The 21,347-nt window shown below is 56.6% G+C and overlaps 2 protein-coding genes across 2 annotated transcripts; both read left to right on the plus strand.

Annotated features, from left to right (window-relative positions):
• Positions 1 to 519: 519 nt before the first annotated feature.
• NIPA1 (NIPA magnesium transporter 1) lies at positions 520 to 6,748 on the plus strand. The gene is made up of 5 exons (XM_070400349.1): positions 520 to 695; positions 2,643 to 2,690; positions 3,183 to 3,273; positions 4,133 to 4,293; positions 4,836 to 6,748. Exons 1-5 carry the CDS (start codon positions 527 to 529, stop codon positions 5,345 to 5,347), a joined length of 981 nt encoding a protein of 326 aa, XP_070256450.1. The 5' UTR covers positions 520 to 526; the 3' UTR covers positions 5,348 to 6,748.
• A 4,539-nt stretch (positions 6,749 to 11,287) lies between these two features.
• On the plus strand, positions 11,288 to 20,887 carry NIPA2 (NIPA magnesium transporter 2). The gene is made up of 6 exons (XM_070400401.1): positions 11,288 to 11,542; positions 13,135 to 13,360; positions 14,938 to 14,994; positions 15,959 to 16,049; positions 17,092 to 17,252; positions 19,993 to 20,887. The coding sequence occupies exons 2-6, from the start codon at positions 13,222 to 13,224 to the stop codon at positions 20,634 to 20,636; spliced, it is 1,092 nt and encodes a 363-aa protein (XP_070256502.1). The 5' UTR covers positions 11,288 to 11,542; positions 13,135 to 13,221; the 3' UTR covers positions 20,637 to 20,887.
• Positions 20,888 to 21,347: the final 460 nt, after the last annotated feature.

The raw sequence follows: 21,347 nt of genomic DNA on the forward strand, positions 1-21,347 counted from the left end.
TTCCAGTCAAGGGCATGGACCTGGGTTGCGGGCACATCCCCAGTAGGAGGCGTGCAGGAGGCAGCTGATCGATGTTTCTCTCTCATCGATGTTTCTAACTCTCTACCCCTCTCCCTTCCTCTCTGTAAAAAATCAATGAAATATATTTAAAAAAAAAATTTTGCCCCAGCTCTAACCGGTTTGGCTCAGTGGGTAGAGCGTCGGTCTCAGACTGAAGGGGCCCAGGTTCCACTGCGGTCAAGGGCACCTGCCCCGGGTTGCGGGCTCCGTCCCCAGTGCGGGGTGTGCAGGAGGCAGCTGATCAATGATTCTCTTATCATGATATTTCTCTCTCCCTCTCCCTTCCTCTCTGGAATCAATAAAAATCTATATTTTTTTTAAAAATCTGCTCCCTACCGGGCAGGGCACCTCGTCCCGGACCCTGGGACGCAGGAGCCCTTTCCATCCCGCCCTCCGCGCTGGCCACGCCCATGGCCACGCCCCGGCCCGGCTCGCGCAGGCGCAGGCGCAGAGGGCGGCGGGCGGAATGGGGTCTGCAGCGGCGGCGGCGGCAGCGGCGGCGGCCGGGGAGGGGGCGCGCAGCCCGAGCCCCGCCGCCGTGTCGCTTGGCCTGGGCGTGGCCGTGGTGTCGAGCCTGGTGAACGGGTCCACGTTCGTGCTGCAGAAGAAGGGCATCGTGCGCGCCAAGCGGCGAGGTAGGGCGGGCGGCGGGTGCGGGGGTGGAGGGGTGCCCGCCATCCGGGGCGCCCGGGTCCCGCCTCCACCGGGGACGGGGCCGGGGACGGGAAGGGGCCGCGGCGCGCACGGACCCATCTCCACCTGGGCCGCCCCGAAGCCGCCGGAACCCCCCGCCCCCCTTCCCCGGGCGCCCCGGGCGAGCGGCGCGAGTGGTGTCGCCGCCACCGCTTCTCCCTTCCGGGGGCAGGCGAGGCCTCGTTCCGGTGACAGGGTCGGTCCCGCCCGCGGCTTCCTCCTCCCGGTCCGTCCCGGAAACCGCCCGGTGGACGGGGTCCCCGGCCCGGCTCCGCGGGGCCCCGGGAGCACTGCGCGCTGCGCCCGGGTCCTGCCTGGATCCTTGTGGGGTTCGGGCGTGACCCCCTGACCCCGAGCGAAGGAGATGCCAGGCCCGTGAAGAACCCCAAAATGGGCCGCGGAGCCCCGCGCGGGGGACGCCCCAGCACACCCGGCCCGCCCTGCGCTGGGGGGACCGGCCGGGAGCCTGCGCGGCCCCTCGGCGCCCCGAGGCGGCAGGTGGATGCTGCGACCCCGGCGGCGCCCGTGGTTAGCGGGGTCCCCCGAGCGGCGACCCAGGACCCGGGAGGTCACGGCTGCTGCCCGGTCGGGGCACAGGCGGGGCTGCGGGCGCGATCCCCAGGTGCCGCGTCTCTCTCATCATGGATGTCTCTCCCTCCCCCTCTGCCTTCCCCTCTGACATCTATAAAAATATAATAAAAATGAATAAATAAAAGTTAAAACGTTAAAAAAAAAAAAAAAAAGAGCCCGCCCAGGCGTGCGATGGAGAATTACATGCATTTCAAGTTCACATTCCAGACTCGCCCTCCGTCTGGCCTGGAGAGTCTTCGGGGACAGACGGAGGGGCCTGGGACGCGGGTGGAACGATCACGTCACCGGTATTTTGTTTATGGCTTTAAAAATGTATTTGTATTCATTTCCGAGAGGAAGGGAGAGGAGCAACGTCCAGGATGGGAGAGACTCGTGGGTCGGCCGCCTCCTGCACGCCCTGCATTGGGCATCGAGCCCGCAGCCCGGGCAGGTGCCCCGACCGACCGGGCATCGAGCCGCGACCTCCTCCTGGTTCCTAGGTCGATGCTTGGCCCCTGAGCCCCGCCGGCCGGGCTGAATGTTCAGTTTTACGAAAAGAGTTGAGAGCTTTCTTGAAGGTGCTCAGAGCTGAGTGCCTGAGCCTGTGGGCGCTACCAGGTCACAGGATCCGGAGCCCTTGCCCGGCCTGAAACGCGGTAGCCCTGTCGGCCGCCGTCCAGCGCCGAGGGGCGATCTCCTCTCCGATAAGGAAGGTGGTGAGAGCAGTGAGAGTTAGAGGCCGGGGCCTGGCTTCCTTCCTGGAGGTGGAGTCCGGGCTCACTTACCTGTCGTGGTGCCCGGGGTGCACTGTACCCCGATGGGCAGCTCTCCCTTGGGGTCGGGTGGTGTCTGGGGCTGGATTCACCTCCAGGCTTGAATGACTCACCTGTGTGTTGGGGGAGGCGGGGCAGCGGGAGCCGCTGGGGGCGTGCGGAGCCCCTCTCTCCTCACCCCCCAACCAACTGAGCCACACTGGACGGGCATCATGATTGTTCCCAGCTTCAGTTTTCATGTAATTCTTTTCTTCAGCTTGTAAACCACTGCCTTCTTTTTTTTAATTTTTAAAATACATTTTTATTGATTTCAGAGAAGGGAGAGGGAGAGAGAGAGAAACATCCATGATGAGAGGGTATCATGGATCGGCTGCCCCCTGCACGCCCCCCACTGGGGATCGAACCCACAACCCGGGCATGTGCTCTTGACCAGAATCGGACCCAGGACCCTTCAGTCTGCAGGCCGACACCCTATCCGCTGAGCCACACAGGCCGGGGCAACCTCCGGCTTCTTGCTTTCCTGACACGTGTCTCACTCTGTCCTAGGTACCTCCTACCTAACAGACGTGGTGTGGTGGGCGGGCACAATCGCAAGTAAGTACCCTGTGCGTGGGGGGGGCTTGATCTCCTTCCTCCCTCCCTCCCTCCCTCCCTCCCTTCCTTCCTTCCTTCCTTCTATCCATCCATCCATCAAGGAAATATATTTTTATTGATGATTTCAGAGAGGAAGGGAGAGGGAGAAAGAGAGAGAGAGAAAGGTCCATGATGAGAGAGAACCATGGACCGGCTGCCTCCTGCAGGCCCCCCACTGGGGATCGAGCCCGCAGCCCGGGCCTGTGCCCGACCGGGGTTAGAACCGGCGACCTCTTGGTTGGCTGGTTGAAGCGCGGCCCCCGAGCCACGCGGGCTGGGCTGCACGGCTCTTTCTGAAACACGGACGTGTTGCCCCGGCCGAGGCGGAGACGCCCCGGTTTGGTTTCTCGCGAGGAGTGGACAAAAAGCAGCTTTCTCGGGGCAGGGCCTCTGGACTGGCGTGGGGCCCCGGTTCTAGTGATAACCCTTCGCTTCTCTCGGGTCTGATTCCAGTGGCTGTTGGCCAGATCGGGAACTTCCTGGCGTACACGGCGGTCCCCACGGTCCTGGTGACGCCCCTGGGCGCCCTCGGCGTGCCGTTCGGGTGAGAGCTGGGACTCTGTCTTCGTTTTTCATGTGTTGTTTACGTAAATAGATAGAAACGTGTGTTTTTTTCAGTGTTTCTGGTCAAAGAGTAAAAGTGAAATTGTCGCTAGAGAAAGTTCTTTGGTATTTCCCTCGACGTGGTTTAATTTATTCCTCCACGTTCAGTCGTGTGAATTACTACTTTTTAAATTCTCACCTAAGGGTATTTTCTCCATTGATTCCTAGAGAGAGTAGAAAGGAGAGAGAGAGAGAGAGAGAGAGACACTGATGTGAGAGAGACACGTCGACTGGCTGCTTCCTGCTTGCTCCCTGACCGGGTCCAGGGATCGAACCTGCAACCCAGGGTCATGCCCTTGACCGGGAATCCAACCCGTGACCCTTCAGGCCTGCGCACCCTGCACTGGGGATCGAGCCCGCAACCCCGTAGGCCGCTGCTCTAACCACTGGGCTACCGGCCAGGGCTTACGTGTTTTGATCACGAGTTGTCATTATGTTAGCAATTTTAATGTCCCACTTTCCTACCTAACATAGGTCCTTCGATTATTTCTTTTTAAATAAGATGCATTATGTTTATCTTTGTCCGTCGTAAGCTCACTTTGCTGCTCTGGTGTATTTCATATCCGCTGAACAGCACGACGAGCTGAGTCGTTCACTGTATATTGGCTAGGCGTAGAGTTCGTGTGAAAATCCTATTTGTGTTGAGTTAACTCCAAGAAGCTGCCCATCTCTCTACTCTTACGATCTGAAAAGTAAAATCCGGCTGCGAGGAAATGTGGATTTTCTTAAGGAACTGCTGTGAGTGGGGACCCGGCCGAGGGTCCGATCCCAGCCTGGATCCCTCTTTTCTTGCATCGAAGGTCCATTCTAGCCTCGTACCTCCTGAAGGAGAAGCTCAACATCTTGGGCAAGTTGGGGTGTCTGCTCAGCTGTGCGGGCTCCGTCGTGCTGATCATCCACTCCCCGAAATCCGAGAGTGTGACCACGCAGGCCGAGCTGGAGGAGAAGCTGACCAACCCAGGTGACCCCTCTCTGCCGCCCGCGAGCGCCGAGGCGTGACCCCGAGACCCCCTGCTGTCCGGGTGCGGAGTGGCCCTGTCTCCCGGCCCGGCCAGGGGTCCGCTCTGGGCCTCGAGCTGGGGGCCACCCGTGTCCCGGCCCCGCTCCCCCCATGTGACTTACCTTCACGGTCCCCACCGAGGTCCCTCTCTTTTTTCTGTGCATGTTAAAAAATACATTTTCATTGATTTCTAGAAAGAGAGGAAGGGAGGCAGAGGGAGGGAGAGATGGAAACATCCCTGATGGGAGAGAATTGTGGATCGGCCGCCTCCTGCACGTCCCCCACAGGGGATCAAGCCCACGACCCGGGCATGTGCCCTTGGCCAGAATCGAACCCGGGACCCTTCAGTCCTCAGGCCGACGCTCTATCCACTGAGCCACACCGGCCAGGGCCCATGATTCTCTCTCATCGCGGATGTTCCTCTCTCTCTCGTCTCTGAGGTCAGTAAACACGTTTTTTAAAGCCCCAGTCAAACGAGCCGGGCGCTCGCCCGTGTCTTGCAGTGTTCGTGGGCTACCTGTGCATCGTGCTGCTCATGCTGCTGCTGCTCATCTTCTGGATCGCGCCGGCGCACGGGCCCACCAACATCATGGTCTACATCAGCATCTGCTCCCTGCTGGGCAGCTTCACCGTGCCTTCCACCAAGGGCATCGGCCTGGCCGCCCAGGACCTGCTGCACAACAACCCGTCCAGCCGGCGCGCCCTGGGCCTCTGCCTGGTGCTGCTGGCCGTGCTGGGCTGCAGCATCATCGTCCAGTTCAGGTACATCAACAAGGCGCTCGAGTGCTTCGACTCGTCCGTGTTCGGGGCCATCTACTACGTGGTCTTCACCACGCTGGTCCTGCTGGCCTCCGCCATCCTCTTCCGCGAGTGGAGCCACGTCGGCCTGGTGGACTTCCTGGGCATGGCCTGCGGCTTCACCACCGTCTCCGTGGGCATCGTCCTCATCCAGGTGTTCAAGGAGTTCAACTTCAACCTCGGGGAGATGAACAAAGCCAACCTGAAGGCGGACTAGGAGGCGGCGGGGGCGGGAGGGGCCCGAGGAGCAGGCAGCGGGTGTGGTTTCGGGACCTGATCGGAGGCGGAGGACGAGAGCCGAGAAATGGCTGGCGTGGGAGCTGGTGGCGCCTCGGTGGGTGTGTGGTCCGGGGACAGCGGGGCCTCCCCTCTCCGGGCTCAGGTCGCTCCTGGGCGCCGTCTCTGAGGAGAGGGATCCGTGTTCATTGCCGTGACCCTGGAAGCTGTCATGAGTCCTCGTTCCTTCCAACCTCCTGACATTATTTCACGTAGAGAAGAAAGACGGGCTCTTTCTGGTTCGTCCTTGACCAGAGGGTCCCGGATGTGGCCCGTAGGCGTGTCCTTTTGCGTTGAGCCCCTCTGGCCTCGTCCGCGTCAGCGGTCCGTGCGTTCACTTGTGTCTGATCCTCTCTCTGAGCTGGCTCTCCCTCCCCGGACACCGAGACGCATTCGTGGCAGATGGAGCGAGAAGAGCGCTGGCGGGCAGTGCCGCGCTGTCGGGGCCGCCCGGTAACGTGAGTCAATTTCAGTGCCTTTATCACTCGAACTGTATTCACTTAGTTTGGCTGTGGCTGTGTGCCTGCTCCCTGGGCTTACGGTAACGCTTACGCCGTCATGTCACCGTGCAGAACACGCGTGTGCACAGGGGCCGTAGGTAACGGCGTGCCCGTCTGTGGGCGGAGCCAGGACGGAAGACACGTGAGAGAGGGTTGCCCAGTAAAGACGGCGCCTGGAGGAGCAGGCGGTCCCGTCCGTCCGTCTCCGTCTGTGCGGCTGGGATCCCGAACCCGATGAGGCCCACGTCCTCTGTCCGTGAACTCATGGCCGCTCAGAAGACGTGACTTCTGTCCCCTGATGGTGAGGCTGTCAGACAGGAGGGTGCGTGGTCAGCGGCTCACCTGTGACTGGGAACGAGGTGGAGGACCCAGTGAGGCCGAGGCCCGTCCGATTGGAACGAACACACAGCGAGTTTGCAGAGTTGCCAGCAAAAGGGGAAAAGGATGGGTTTGGCCTGCGCCCGCTGTCTGAGACAGCAGAGCCCAGGGCCGCTCGCCCGCCTCGAATTCAGTTTCTGAAGTGCAGCCTGGCCGCCGGCGAGGCCAGGATTTGGGTCAGAGACCCTCCGCGCGTGTTACCTGGGGCCAGGCCCAGAGCGGCAACGTGTGTTTCACGGGAGACCGTGTCCTTCGCGGGCGAGGTAGCGAATCGGACTGTGCCACGCTGGGCCCGTTCACTGCGCATGTGCGGGGAGGGTGACCGTCCAGTGGACGGTCCGTTTACTTTGCGGCGACTTGCGTGTGAGGCTTAGCTGCAGGCCGGTTGGCGTTCCTTCTGCAGGAGGAGGTGTTGTCCAGGTGACCATCCCTATGGTTTTTTAAATAATATTATTTTTCTTGTGTGTGCTTTTTTTGTATTTTTATTGCTTTCAGAGAGGAAGGAAGAGGGGGAGAGAGAGAGAGAAACATCCATGATTAGACAGAATCACGGATCGGCTGCCTCCTGCAGGCCCCGTACTGGGGATGGAGCCCACAAACCCGGGCCTGTGCCCCGACCGGGAATCGAACCGTGACCTCCTGGCTCCTAGGCCAACGCTCAGCCACGGAACCGCACTGGCCGGGCCGCTGTTAAACTTGCCCTTTTTTGCAGAAGCTCATCCCAGCCGCCCGAGGTGGCTTTGCTCTTCCCCTTCGGTTTCCAGTCGATGGAAAGGGGACCATCGAAGGCTGTGGTCACCTCTGGTTCCCTCTCGACAGCTCAGCTCTGTGCTGGCTCCGGGCCGGTTCCTATACGGTTGGCAAAGCCCTTGAAACCCGGGTCTCCCAGGGGAGGGCGGCCACGTTGGCCCGAGGAGACGGGGAACCTTGTTGGAAGCGACACCCCTTTCCCAGCCCGCGCGGCTCACTGAGAGGCGCCCCCAAGTGCTCTGCCGGCCGACCTCCGCCCCGGGCTCTTTCCGGACGCAACTGGATCCCGGCTGGGCCTCCCGTGGCCGAGTGGGAAGCTGGATGGGGATGCGCCCAGTCCTGCTCTCTGTCTGATGGGCTTCAGGGGTCGGAAGGCCTGGCCCCCCCACACCCGCGAGCAGGACTGGTCAGAATATGGAGAACCGCCTTCTCAGGGACCAAAGGCCACAGGCGCTCCTCAGCTGCGACTCGCTCCCAGGACGCCCCCGTGAGTTCCCCGCATGTGCCGCTCCCGCCGCACTTGGCGTCTGGGACTCGGGTTGGAAAGGGAGAGATGTTTGCCACCAGACGTCACGCAACTCGGTTGATGCTGACAAATACCTCGCTTCCTGCCTTCCTCACGCCCACTCCCCTCGCCCTGGGGGCGGACTCCGGTCCTTGAGCTTCGAGGTGACTTCACGTCCGGCCAGATCCTCACCCTCCGTCGGGTCCTGGAGAAGATGGAGGAGGATGGGGACGGGGAGGAGGGCCTAGCCTCATCTCTAATCTATTTCCATGCACATTTCCCACATGCTAGCAAACGCACAGAATAATTCTGTTTCAAGGAAATGTCTGTTACATCAAAAAATACCTGGTAAAAGAATGGACACTCGGTGGAGCAAGGACAAGCAAGGAAACGTGTTTCCCCCGCGCCCTGTGGCGCGGAGCGCAGCCGAGGCCCGGGGTGCGCCCGGGAGAAGGATCTGTGTTCTTTTCTCTCTCCTCGAATCGTGCAGTTCTAGGCGAGTCCCCGTACCTTTCTGTGCCTCAGTTTCTCTACCTCGAAAAGGGAGGGGATGGTTCTCCAGGTCGGCTGTCTGAGGGTGCCTGCTGGCAGCCTCGGGTGACGGGTGATGGGGTCGGGTGTAGGGGGGCCGGGGTGACCCCGTGGAAATGCGGCCCATCCGGCCTCCTGTCTGCTCAGGGCCACGCAGCTTCAAGCACTGACTGAGCAAAGGCGAAGCGCGTGGGTGTGAGGTTGGCATCATTCCTCGAAGCTTTAACGCTCCCTCTGTCTTAAAAAGCAAGGGTTTCCTGTATCCCGCCGTCCCCCGGGAATGAGACGGGCGTGTAGGGGCTGCACGGGGAGAGCCGGCCGGCGGTGACCAGCTCCCCGCAGGGTCTGCGTCCGCGGTTGAGCCGGGCGGACGCTGTCGCCTTAGGTTTGCAATGAATGAAGCCGAGCCTCCTGCTCCCAGCCGCGTCCCCCTGACCACGAACCACCGGGCACAGGTGGACGTCAGGAGCTCCCGAGCCCCTCGTGCCAAAGGGCGGGTCCCACCCGGAAGGTCAGGATTCCTGTCATCTGTCGGAATAGAACAGCAACCCCCCCCCCACACACACACACGCACCCCCTTCATGTCACTGCTGCACCCCGGAAAAGCTTAAGGCTGTTTTTGATATCGCTCCTGAGTCTGTCTTTGCCTTTTAAACAACCATCCCTTTCCTGTAAAATGGGACACGATCGGGAGAGAGGACGACAGCGAGACGGAGCCTGTGCCCCGGACTGGACGCATCTGTGTTTCCATGGAAACGCCCCGGGAGCTCCCAGTGGCCGCGCGTGTCAACGGCTAAGACCTGCTTCTCGCTGCGCAGTAGTCCGAGCATGTGCCGCCTGATGTAGACAAAGAGGCTGTTGGTGAAGTTTTCCGATATTTACTACCCCAGGTGTGTTTTAAAATAAAATAACGTTTCTAGCCGAACCCGCGTTGTCTGAAGTGTCTGCTCCCGACATGGGAGGCTTCACCTGCTTCTCAGTCCAGCGCTTCCCCTTTTCCTGCAGCAACAGGAGCCCGGGCCCCTCCCGACGGAGGACACGGCCACCCGTGCACGTCGTCGGGCACATCTACGAGACAGGAAGGAGTCGCCATGTAGTGGTTACTTTCTCTTTTTTAATGTTTTTATTGGTTTCAGACAGGAAAGTAGCCAGTATTCCCTATGCTGCACTTTGCCCCCCGGGACGGCTCTGCACCTGCCTCTCTGTCCGGCTTCATCCCTTCACCTTGGTCACCGGCTCCAACCGCTAAATTCCTGGGCTTGTGCCCGACCTGGCCGGACCCTGGGGCCTGCAGGAGGCCCGACCAGTGATTCTCTGTCCTCGTGGATGTTTCTCTCTCTCCCTCGTCCTGCCTCTCTCTGAAGTCAATTAAAAATATGTTTTTAAAAGAATGAACTAGCCCTGGCTGGTTGGGCTCAGTGGGTAGAGCGTCCGCCTGTGGACTGAAGGGTCCCAGGTTCCATTCCCCATCAGGGCAGGTGCAGGGTTGTCGGCTCGATCATCAGTGAGGGTCGTGCAGGAGGCATTGATGTCTCTCCCTCTCCCTTCCTCTCTGAAATCAATAAAAATACTTTTTTTAAAAGAACGAATTAAACAAACTAAATACAGTTATTCCCAGAGTCCTACCAAATGAGCCCTAAGCTGAACCCACCCCGCCCCAAGGATTTGGCCTCACCTCACTGCAGTTACCGCCCCCCCCACCCCCCAGCAATTGGTCCAGCCCTTCCGCATTCCAAACACACCCCGCCCATAGCTCTGGACCAGCCTATCCGCGTTGTCAGTCCTGACTACAGCATTTGGTCCCACCCACAGCCCTGATCTAGCCTATCCAGGTTTTCCTCAACCCCCGGATATCCGGGCTCTGATCTAGTCCCGCCTTTAGCGTTTGGTCCCGCCCATAGCCCTGCACCAGCCTATCTGCTTTGTTTACCACACCCGGATATCCGGGCTCTGTTCTAGTTCCTCCTCCAGCACTTGGTCACGCCCATAGTCCTGGTCCAGCCTATCCACGCTGTCAGACAAGCATTTGGTCCCGCCCAATCCACTTTTCCATCCTATCGGCGCTTTTCGACTACCCCGGATGTCCGGGCTCAGATCTAGTCCCTCCTCCAGAACTTGGTCCCGCCTATTACCCTGATTCAGCCTATCCGCTTTGTCTGCCACCCCAGGATATCCGGCCTCTGGTCAAATCCCGCCTCCAGCACTTGGTTCCGCCCATAACCCTGACCCAGCCTATCCGCGTTGTCTGCCACGCCCGGATATCCGGGCTCAGGTCTAGTCCCGCCGCCTAGCACTTGATCCCGCCTATAAGCCCTGCTCCAGCCTATCCGCGTTGTTAGACACCCATTTGGTCCCGCCCAATCCACTTTTCAAGCCTATCGGTGAGGTCCGACAACCCCGGATATCCGGGCTCTGGTCTAGTCCCGCCTCCCAGCAATTGATCCCGCCCATAGCCCTGGTACAGCCTATCCGCGTTTGCCTCCCCCACCGGATATCCTGGCCCTAATCTAATCCCACCTCCTGCACTTGGTCCCGCCCTTAGCTCTGGGATAGCCTATCCACATTGTCCGACACCCATTTGGTCCCGCCCAACCCACTTTTCCAGCCTATCCCAGGATATCCGGGCTCTGATTTAATCCCGCCTCCAGAACAAGGTCCCGCCCATAGCCCTGGTCCAACCTATCAGCGTTGTCTTCCACCCCCGGATATCCGGACTCTGCTTGAGTTCCGCCTCCAGTAGTTGGTTCCGCCCATAGCCCTGGTCCAGCCTATCCGCATTGTCCGACACCTCGGATATCCGGACTCCCGTATAGTCCCGCCCCCAGCACTTGGTCCCGCCTCTTCGCGTTCCCAAATACTCTTGTCTTCCGGGTCCCGCTATAGCCCTGCCCCTGGCCCGCTGAGTGACGGCTTCCGTAAGGGATCCCTAAGGTCGTTGCTTAAAAAGTGTAGTTTCACACACTGACCCCGCGTTGGCGTTCGCATTGTAAGCAGCACATAGTACTTTGATTTTGATCACTTGGTAGTTATATTATAAAATATTGCCTGCGACACTTCTCCCCTCGGCCCGCCCATTCCCCCCAAGCCCGCTAATCAGGGCCTGGTAAAGAAACCGGAAGTCGATATGACAGCCCACAGGTGCGGGAGGAGGCTTTCGCCGCGCTGTACTGAGTCTGCGCGTGCCGCCCCTGCGTCATTCCGCCGCGACCAGGTTCTGCTCTTCCGCTTGGCGCGGTCCTTGGTCCGGGCGGTTGCCGGGACTGGAGCTTGTCCCCGGCTGCTTCCCCTCGGGGCTCCCCATGGAGGAGACGGCGCGCCCGGCTGCAGCCCCGGATGCTCGCACTTCCCACTGGACGGCGACGGAGGCGCTGGCCGCGCGAGCGCAGGGGAGGTCGGCCCCCTCGGCCTGTGTGAGAGTGTGAGCGGCGGTGATCGGAGCGGAAGCCCGCTGCGCGGTCGGCCAGCCCACGGAGTGAGTCCGCCACTCGGTTTCCCTTTGAGGCGGGTGCGGGCGGGCCTTCCCGTCTCGGATCCGGGACCCCGTGGCCCCTGTCGGCCCTGGGCCGCCGCGCCCGGCCTGTTGTGGGTGGAAGCGGGTTTTCCTCGGACCCGGCCTCGAGGCATCTCCCCGCGGCCGGGGCGCCGTGAGCCGCACGGACACCTGGCGCGGGCGCGCGTCCCTTCGGGTCCCGGAAGCAGCCGCCCGGGGCGGGGAGTGGGGGACCGGGGTTCTCGCTGCTGCGGAGACGCCGCCGGAGACGCGGGCTGACGCGTTGGCGACGAGGCTGTTTCAATGGCCGAAGTTTGTTCTAAAGTCGCCGGGTCCCCGTCCCCGCTCCGCACACAACTCAGAGACGCGGAGTTTTGTCTGCGCCACCTCTTCACTCGCGTGTTCAGTTCGCCTGATAGAAAGCTGCTTTGGGTTCTGTTTCTCGAGGTTCTCTGTATACCATATGCCCAGGGCCTCCTTTTTTCCTTTTTTTAAGGAATAAGCGGAAACATGAGAGACGAAAGGTTTGTTTCATGGAGGCGAGGAACCCGATTTTTAACGCCCTTCGGAACTGCTCAGGCTTCTTGTCCTGGTTCTGTGTTTTCTTCCTCCCAGGCCGCAGCCAGTCTGCCAGGGCGTGGAAGTTCAAATGGCAAGAAAGGGTTTTATTTGCGAGGCAGTGAGCGAAGGAGTCCTCTCTACCGCTTCAGCCTTTTTTTATTGTTTCCCGAGAGCCTACGAGTCTTCATGCATCGCTAACCTCGCGCCCTTGGGGTTGGCGGTCTCGGTGAGGCTCTGCAGTGTCGACAAGTCCTCCTTTCGCACACAATTAGCCAGATGAGAGGTGGGAAAACTCAAACCTGGGGACGCCGAGCTGAGGTGCAGACGGAGGACTCTGCCGCGTGTCCCTGGTGCGGGCAGCGAGGACGTGGAGTCCAGTTGGCACGTGGGGCCGAGGGGGGCCGGGTGGCTTTCCTGGGTCCCCTGCCTGTGCCCTCACCTCGGGGAGGTCTGGCTTCTCTGGCTGTGAGATGAGGGGTCATGACACTGTCTTCTCGTGGTCGAATGGGTGGGAAATAACGTGGATCCGTCGTCACCGGGGACAGGGCCCCCCGAAGGTGTCCAGTCTCGGCGGCTCTTCCTGTTGGGCAGCAGCCGTGATGGAAAGAATGACAGGCGTGTCCAGGGTGTTTGTATTGCGGAAAGGTTCCCTGCCCACCCTTGTTCCTTAGTGTCAGCCACGGTGGCCTTCTTCTGGTTTGTCTGTTTGTTAACCCTCCCCCGAGGGTTCGCTTTGGCCCCGTCACCCAGCCCCCCAGCCCTGACCCCACTACCTCACCCACCACTCTGTTCTCTGGTCCCACGAGTCCGGCCGCCGGGGGAGGAACTCCGGCACGATTTCATGCCGCGGGCCTCGAGTGGCTCTGTATTACGGTGCCGTCTTCTAAGCACCGAGTGCGTGGCTCTCCACTGGTGGGGAAGAACAGGGTGCTCCTCTGTGAGACGGGAAGTGGGGCTCCGTCTGGTGGCGCATGTGCCCATCGTTCCTGAGGATCTCGTTTTGCCTCGTGCAGATTGGAAACCGCCTCCTGCCCTCCAGCACCCGCCTCTCGGTCCTGCGATCCATGTGACTCCCAGGCGCCTCTTCAGTCACAAGCGCCATGAGCCCGGGGCGTGGGAAGTATGACTTCTGCATCGGCCTGGGCCTGGCCATGAGCTCCAGCATCTTCATCGGAGGGAGCTTCATTCTGAAGAAGAAAGGCCTTCTGCGCCTGGCCCGCAAGGGCTCCATGAGAGCAGGTGGGTCGTGCCCCCCGCCTCTCGGTGGCGGCTGGGTGTGGGTGTGCTCAGGGCGGGGCCCGCAGAGCCCCCTCGTCCCCCCTGGGGAGTGTGGGCAGCACCGCCCACTGCAGGAGTTGTGAACGTTCGTGGAGAATCAAACATCAGTTTTCTAAGCAGGGAAATGAGAAGCGAGAAAATGTCAGGATGAGTAAATGACTCGCTCCTGCGGTTATTACCAAACCGGGAGTCGGGACCAGTGCCCACAGCTCTCGGCCTTTCTTTAAACCCGGATGACGTCTGCAGAGAAGGCGGTAGGGGTCTGAACAGGAGAGTCTTACTGAAGGTGCCGCTTTCCTCTGTGATCGTGGAAATTGGACTTCACCTTGGGCGTTTCTCCTGACCAGAGAGAGGGCTTCCCTGGGTTGCAGAGCCCGCGGTCAGTGGACTGAGGGCTCTGACAGGAGACCCTGGGGGCACCTGGTGTGACGGGACCCCACGCACTGGCCTGGGCACTCGTGACAGTTGCCAGGTTGTGTGACATCCGGTCACGGTCTGTCCTTCAGCCTCCGCGGCAGCTCTAAACCCGGTTCTGACCCCAGGATGACGTCCTTTGGCAGTAAAAGACCGGCCGCCCCCCCCCCCCCTTGTCTCCAGTGCCATCTCCAAGTCTCGCCCGAAGCAGGAGCCCTAACCTTGGTCTCTGCTGGAGCTTGGTGGGCAGAGGAGAGCACTGGCCTGTGCTGCTTGAAGGGTGTGCTCCTCACTCCTGGTCCGCCCCAGGCAGGCGCTCGCCCGCGGAGACACGGCCGCGCGTCACTTGGGGGACGTTCCTGGTGGGCAGCGGCCTGCCTTTGGGCGCTGGGGTGAAAGTCACATCAGTCAGGTGAAAAGGCAGGAGGAGCCCAACGGCCGCCCCGACTGGGCACCGCTCGGCCTTTCCACGTCTGGGCAGTAGGCCCCTCTCCAAGGTCACCGCTCAGGTGTGGGGGGACCATACCTAAGTGACTTGTCCGCTGGCAGACGAACCCGTTAGAAGTTGGGCTACTTTTTACTGGTTCACTCTCTTTGTTTGCTAAAGCTGAGTTAAGACCAGAAAAGAAGTATAAGGATTGATTTAATCCCTTCACTCAGCAAACCTAAACATTTTTAACGTATTCACGATCCTCACATCCCCTTTTCTTGTATAATCTTAAAAATGTTATCTAAGATATCCCTTTATAAATGATGGAACCTTTATTCAAAGCAGTATTAACAAATGAGATTTTAAAATCTGTCGTTACTGCCCTAACCGGTGTGGCTCAGTGGATAGAGCGTCGGCCTGCGGACTGAAGGGCCCCGGGTTCGATTCCGGTCAAGGGCATGTACCTTGGTTGCGGGCACATCCCCAGTAGGGGTTGTGCAGGAGGCAGCTGATCGATGTTTCTCTCTCATCGATGTTTCTAACTCTCTATCCCTCTCCCTTCCTCTCTGTAAAAAATTAATAAAATATATTTTTAAATAAAGAAAGAAATAAAATCTGTCGTTACTGATGGTTGTCATATATTTGTAGGAATCTGATAATGTTCCAAGAAAGTGAAATATTGTTTCATTCACAGGTCAAGGTGGCCATGCATATCTTAAAGAATGGCTGTGGTGGGCTGGACTGCTCTCAAGTATGTATAGAGACTGTTTCAAGGAAATGTTGTAGTTGTATACTGAAATATTTGCAGATACAGTTACAGTTCCATATTACTAGCAAATTTTAAAACTTTAAATAAAGTTTTTTTTCAAGTATTTATTTAGCCCTAGCTGGTTTGGATCAGTGGATAGAGCAATCGACTTGCAGACTGAACGGTCCCGGGTTCGATTCCAATCAAGGGCATATTCCAGGTTATGGGCTCACTCCCCAGTGGGGGGCGTGCAGGAGGCAGCAGATCAATGACTCTCTTATCATTGATGTTTCTATCCCTCTCCTCCCTTCCTCTCTGAAATCAATAAAAATATGTTAAAAAATACATACATACATATTCATACTAGAGGCCCAGTGCACGGAATTTTTGCACTGGGTGGGTGTCTCTCAGCACAGCCTGTGCCTCTCGCAGTGCGGGACCCCTCGCTCCTTACCGCTCAGCTCGCTGCTCCTTAGCACTGCCACGGAGACGGGAGAGGCTCCTGGCACCACCACTGCACTCACCAACCGTGAGCCTGGCTCTGGCTGACCAGCAGGGGGCAGCTCTTGCGTTCAGCGTCTGGTCGTTCCGCCATAACAGTTGCTTAGGCTTTTATTATATAGATTTTGTAAGACTCAGCCAAGGACATGTTTTTATTGGTTTTATTTTATTTTATTTTTTTGTTAATCCTCACCCAAAGATATTTTTCTCATTGTTCTTTAGAGAGAGTAGGAGGGAGGGGTGAGAGAGAGAGAAAAACATCGCGTGAGAGAGAGACATTGAGGGGTTGCCGCCCTCACACACCCCAGCTGGACCAGGGATCCAACCTGCAACCTGGGTGTGTGGTAAGAGCCCGTGGAAGCGACCTGAGAAATCCTTCACGTCATCAGTACATGCAGGTGTGTGTGTGAGTGCAGGGTTCTCTGTTTGTGCTCCTATCTGAGAGTTCTCTCTTGTCCATCTCCAGTGGGAGCCGGTGAGGTGGCCAACTTCGCCGCGTACGCCTTTGCCCCGGCCACCCTCGTGACTCCGCTGGGAGCGCTCAGCGTCCTCGTCAGGTAAGGACACTGCGCTGCACGTAGAACAGCAGTCCGTGTGCGAGACCGGAGAGTACTCAGTCCCGTGTGACTTACACGTAAGCCTCGAGGACTGGCGAAGGGGCTGTAATTTGCTAAGAGGTTCTCTGCTGTATGTCTGCAAGCTGTGCACTTGTGGGGTGAGGTGCTTTCATGCTTTGTCTCGCTTGTATTCAGAGCCAGCGCTAGTCTTACTTTGATTTTAACTTGTTAAAATTCCAAGTTGCACTTGTCACTAGTTATCGTCCGACCCATGTGCACTTGGTCGGTGGGGGTGGTCGGTGAGTGGATTCTGTGCCGACAGCAGACAGTCACCGATGGGCAGGAAGTGTGCCTCTGAGGACTGGCCGGCTTGCCCGGAAGGAGAGTCCAAGACACGTCTGACAGCTGACCCCGCATGGAAGTCTGCGTTCTGGTCACTGTTCCCAACGTGGATTGAGAGGGATTTGTGTCCTTCTCCCCGCAGCGCCCACAAGATTGTGTGTGTGCGCGCGTGTAGGTGCATATACTGTATATGAAGATGTGGCATATGTCTTTGATCCTTATTTTTGTGTATATTTCACCATTATTACATTTATAGGTTTATATTGTATTTTTATGTTTGGATAAAACTAGCTATAAAGTATTTAAACTTGACAACAGGCAAATATAGAATTAAATGAACATGTAAGAAGGATGCTTCAGTGAGTGAGGACAAATTAAATTTGAGGAAATACTAAGCATTGGTAGGTTCTTAAATAGGATGTGAGTTCTTACGTGGCCCCACTTACTGTGAGTTTTGCGTTGGTTTCCTACGGTAGGAAGATGGTTCCTTACAGTTGAGTGTGTGGTGAAGCAGGTGTTCCCTGGAAGCTTCCATTTTACGGTTGAAGACATTTTCTGTCCCTTGGCCGAAAGCCAGAATCTTTGTAAACTCACAGTGTTTTAGTTTGAGTTCAGTTATTCAAAATGAGAATTGTGCTGTTGTTTTAAAATGAGAAAAGTAGCCGATTTTTCTAATCTTATCCACCCTCCCCCATTTCAGTGCCATTCTGTCCTCATACTTCCTCAATGAAAGGCTGAATCTTCATGGGAAGATCGGGTGCTTGCTGAGCATTCTGGGCTCCACGGTTATGGTCATTCACGCGCCGAAGGAAGAGGAGATCGAGACGTTAAACGAGATGTCACACAAGCTCGGGGATCCGGGTAAGAACCAAGAAAAGCTTCACTAGTCTCACTGCCTTTTTACTCCTTAATTTACTTATTTTTTAATTTTAATCCAAACTTGAAGCTTTGTCTGGTGTGTTCAGTGGTTAGAGCGTCAGCCCGCACATTGAGGGGTTGAGGGTTTAATTCCCGGTCAAGGGCACATACCTGGGTTGCAGGTTCAGTCTTTGGCCCGGATCAGGGCGCCTGTGGGAAGCAACCAATGGATGTGTCTCTCGCATCAGTGTCTCTTTCTCTCCCCTCCCCTGCCCTCACCTCCACCCTCCCTTCCACTCTAAATAAATCGATGGAAAAAATAGACTCGGGTGAGGGCTTAGAGGAGCAGTTACGTGTGTACGAAGAGGCAGGTGGTTCACATGGCTGGTTACTTCCTCGGTGGCGGGCACTGCCTGTTGCATCGCTTACCTGCTGTCTGTCTGGTTTTGCTTCAGTGGTTTGTTTATATTATCAGTACATGATTTTTATTCTCAGCTTAACATATAACGTGTCGATTCCTTTTTTTTGTTTTCATGTTTCAGTGGAGTCAGTATACAACATTCGATTGGTTTCGTGTGCACGAAGCGTGACCTGATGTGTACATGCCTCGTGGTGTGGTGGCCACACTAGGTTGTGTCTTGTGCAGACTTACCGCTTCCCCCCATCCTCCCCTGGCAGCCAGGCCCTTTGGTGTGGCTCTTCCCTTCCTGTTTTAAGTTTTCCCTGAGCAGGTAGTGACCTCAGGTCTCTGCTTCGTTTTCTATGAAAGTGAGTCCATCCGTCCGGAATGCTCGCCCAGAGGTCTGAGTCTCTGGATCATTTCAGACACTGAGTTCTTCTTGCCGTCTCTGCTCTTGGGAGCCTCTCCCAGAGCCTGCTGGCCTCGCACTCACTGCTGTCGGGGCTGCCAGCAGGCGTCACCCTGGTTTCCTTCATCAGCATCCGGGTCCCTGGACCTCTTGTCCCCTGCGTCCTGGGTTTGCCCCTCCTTCTGCTGGAGCCACTTTTGCAGGAGGCGCCAGAAGCACAGAAGAGACGGACTTTGTGCAGCCGCGCTCACATCGAAACGCCTCTCGTCTGCCTTGTCTCCTCACTTGGTTGCCGACAAGCCAGACACAGTTGGTCCTTTATCTTTGTTTTATGTGTGATCAGTCATTGGACTTGGGGGACCTTTTAGGGTGTCCACTGCCGGAAATTTGCCTAGATGTGGGTCCGTTTTTATCCATTGTGCTGGGTAGTTGGTGGCTTTTTTGTTTTGTCTTTGTACAAAAATATTTATTTTGTAAGAGCCATGCAAACAAAAAGTAAGTGTTGCCTAGAGGGGAGGGAATAGGGAGAGGCTCTGGTGCTAAAAGGGAATTAATAACTACATAACCACTTTTTAAAAGTGAGATTTAAATCAGACCTCGAAAGAAGCCCAGGGGGCAGGAGTGTGTGAGCTGTGGGGTAGGAGCAGGTCTGACTGGAGCAGAGGGGATAGAAAGCAGAGTGGGAAGTCGGGCTCAAGAGTGAGGATGGGCCCTGACCGGTTTGGCTCAGTGGATAGAGCATCCGCCTGCGGACTCAAGAATCCTGGGTTCGATTCTGGTCAAGGGCGCGTACCTTGGTTTTGGGCACATCCCCAGTGGGGAGTGTGCAGGAGGCAGCTGATGGATGTTTCTCTCTCATTGATGTTTCTAACTCTCTATCTCTCTCCCTTCCTCTCTGTAAAAAATCAATAAAATATATTTTTTTAAAAAAAGAGTGAGGATGGGATGAGATGGTGACGGTCTGCAAAGCCCGACAAAGGAATTGAAACCAGGCTGACATAGGTAGGAGAGGCCGGGAAGGCTGTGAGGAAGGTGAAGTCAGGAGGCGGGAGGAGGCGAGTTCTGGGGGAGGCTGAGCACAGAGGATGGGGGCCTGGCACCTGCTAGCGCTGGAGTGGAGGCTGGAGACACCAGGTCCATCCTGGCTGCCTCAGGCAGAGCAGACAGGAAGTCAGGAAGACATCAGGCCCAGGAGTGACCCATTTCTCACCTGGAAATCCACTCCCAGGAAGGGATCCAGGTGCTTGCGCCACAGGGGCTGCTGGGTGCTCCCAGGTCAGAGTTGGCAGGAATCTGTTCCATCTTCTGACTGAAGTTTGATGAGCCTGTTGCTGGGGCAGCAGCAGAAGCTGGTTTTTTGTTTGTTTTTAAATATATTTTTATTGATTTCAGAGAGGAAGGGAGAGGGAACGAGAGAGAGAAACATCTACGATGAGAGAGAACCATGGACCGGCTGCCTCCTGCATGCCCCCCACTGGGGATCAAGCCCTCAACCCAGGCATGTGTCCTTGACCGGAATCGAACCCAGGACCCTTCAGTCCACAGGCCAACGCTCTGTCCACTGAGCCACACCAGCTAGGGCAGAAGAAGCTGTTTTTATTGTAGGGCCACCCCTCTCCTTCCTGTCGAGTTAATATTTTGTTTTGGCTTCTCAGTTTCCTTTTAGTGTTTAAACATTTGACTAAATAAACCTTGTGTTGCCCGGCCTGTGTGCCTCAGCAGTTGAGTGTCGACATTTGAACCAGGAAGTCACTGGTTGGATTCCTGGTCAGGGCACATGCCTGGGATGTGGGCTCGATCCCCAGTAGGGGGCGTGCAAAAGGCAGCCAATGGCTGACGTTTCTCTCTCCTTGATGTTTCTATCCCTCTCCCTTCCTCTCTAAAAAACAAACATTAGTAAAGACATAAATATAACTTGTCTTTGCCTCCTCCAGGTTTTGTGGTCTTCGCAACACTTGTGGTCATTGTGTCCTTGATACTAATCTTCGTGGTGGGACCCCGCCATGGACAGACGAACATTCTCGTGTACATCACCATCTGCTCTGTGATCGGAGCGTTTTCCGTCTCCTGTGTGAAGGGCCTGGGCATAGCGATCAAGGAGCTGTTTGCTGGCAAGTCTGTGCTGCAGCACCCGCTGGCCTGGGCCCTGCTGCTGAGCCTCGTGGTGTGTGTGAGCACGCAGATCAACTACCTGAACAGGGCCCTGGACATATTCAACACCTCCCTCGTCACCCCCATCTACTACGTCTTCTTCACCACCTCGGTGCTGACCTGCTCGGCCATCCTCTTTAAGGAGTGGCAGGACCTGCCTGTGGACGACGTCATCGGCACCTTGAGCGGCTTCTGCACCATCATCGTGGGGATATTCTTGCTGCACGCCTTCAAAGACGTCAGCTTCAGTCTGGCCAGCCTTCCCGTGTCTTTCCGAAAAGATGAAAAGGCGATGAACGGCAATCTCACTAACATGTACGAAGTTCTTAATAATAACGAAGGAAGTTTAGAAAGTTTAACCTGTGGGATTGAACAGCACACTGGGGAGAATGTCTCCCGAAGAAATGGAAACCTGACAGCTTTTTAAGAAAGCGAGAATCAAAAGCTGATCATTGTTGTTATAAAGTGAATTTGAGAATCAGAATGTGTCGGGAAAAGCGGTATTCTCAAATAATGTTCTATAGGGACAATCTTTTTTAAGGTTTCACTAATTTGGACCAAAAAATTACTTTTCTTACATTTAAATGATGGTAGCTCACTAAAATAACCTCAGTACCTGGCCAATTTTTGTTAACATTGTATTATTGTCGCGGCATTAAAATTTTCCTTTCACCAAAATCTAAGTGCGCTAATGGTTTCGTGTGCACGAAGCGTGACCTGACGTGTCTATAAAAATGCTTTATTTTTTTCATTGGGGATGAAAGTATGACGTGTACACATTTGTCATCCCCACTCTTGTCAGTCCCTGGCCGTCTTAAGTCATTTTTATTTTTAAAAAAGAACAAAGATAATAGCCTGTGATTTACCTACAAAATGCCTCCTGTCTGAAGAATTATCTTAATTTTGAAATTAAGATAGAGAATCCTCTGAGTGACTGAGGACAACTCGCTGGCACAACAGAGAGTACATCACCCCACAGAGCACTGCTGTCCTGGGACTTGTCCCTGCACAGAGGTGGCCGTCCTGGGTGGCACCCGGTGCAAAGCCAGGACACCCTGCTCTGCCCGGCTGCCCGCAGTTCTACTCTGATCCCTCCGTACCCGGACCTGGGTTACGTCCGCTCTGGTACTTTCCAGGA

The sequence above is a fragment of the Myotis yumanensis genome, unplaced genomic scaffold (genome assembly GCF_028538775.1).
Source record: "Myotis yumanensis isolate MYYU_CA2020_CCGP unplaced genomic scaffold, mMyoYum1.0.hap1 SCAF_20, whole genome shotgun sequence".
Classification (NCBI taxonomy): Eukaryota; Metazoa; Chordata; class Mammalia; order Chiroptera; family Vespertilionidae; genus Myotis; species Myotis yumanensis.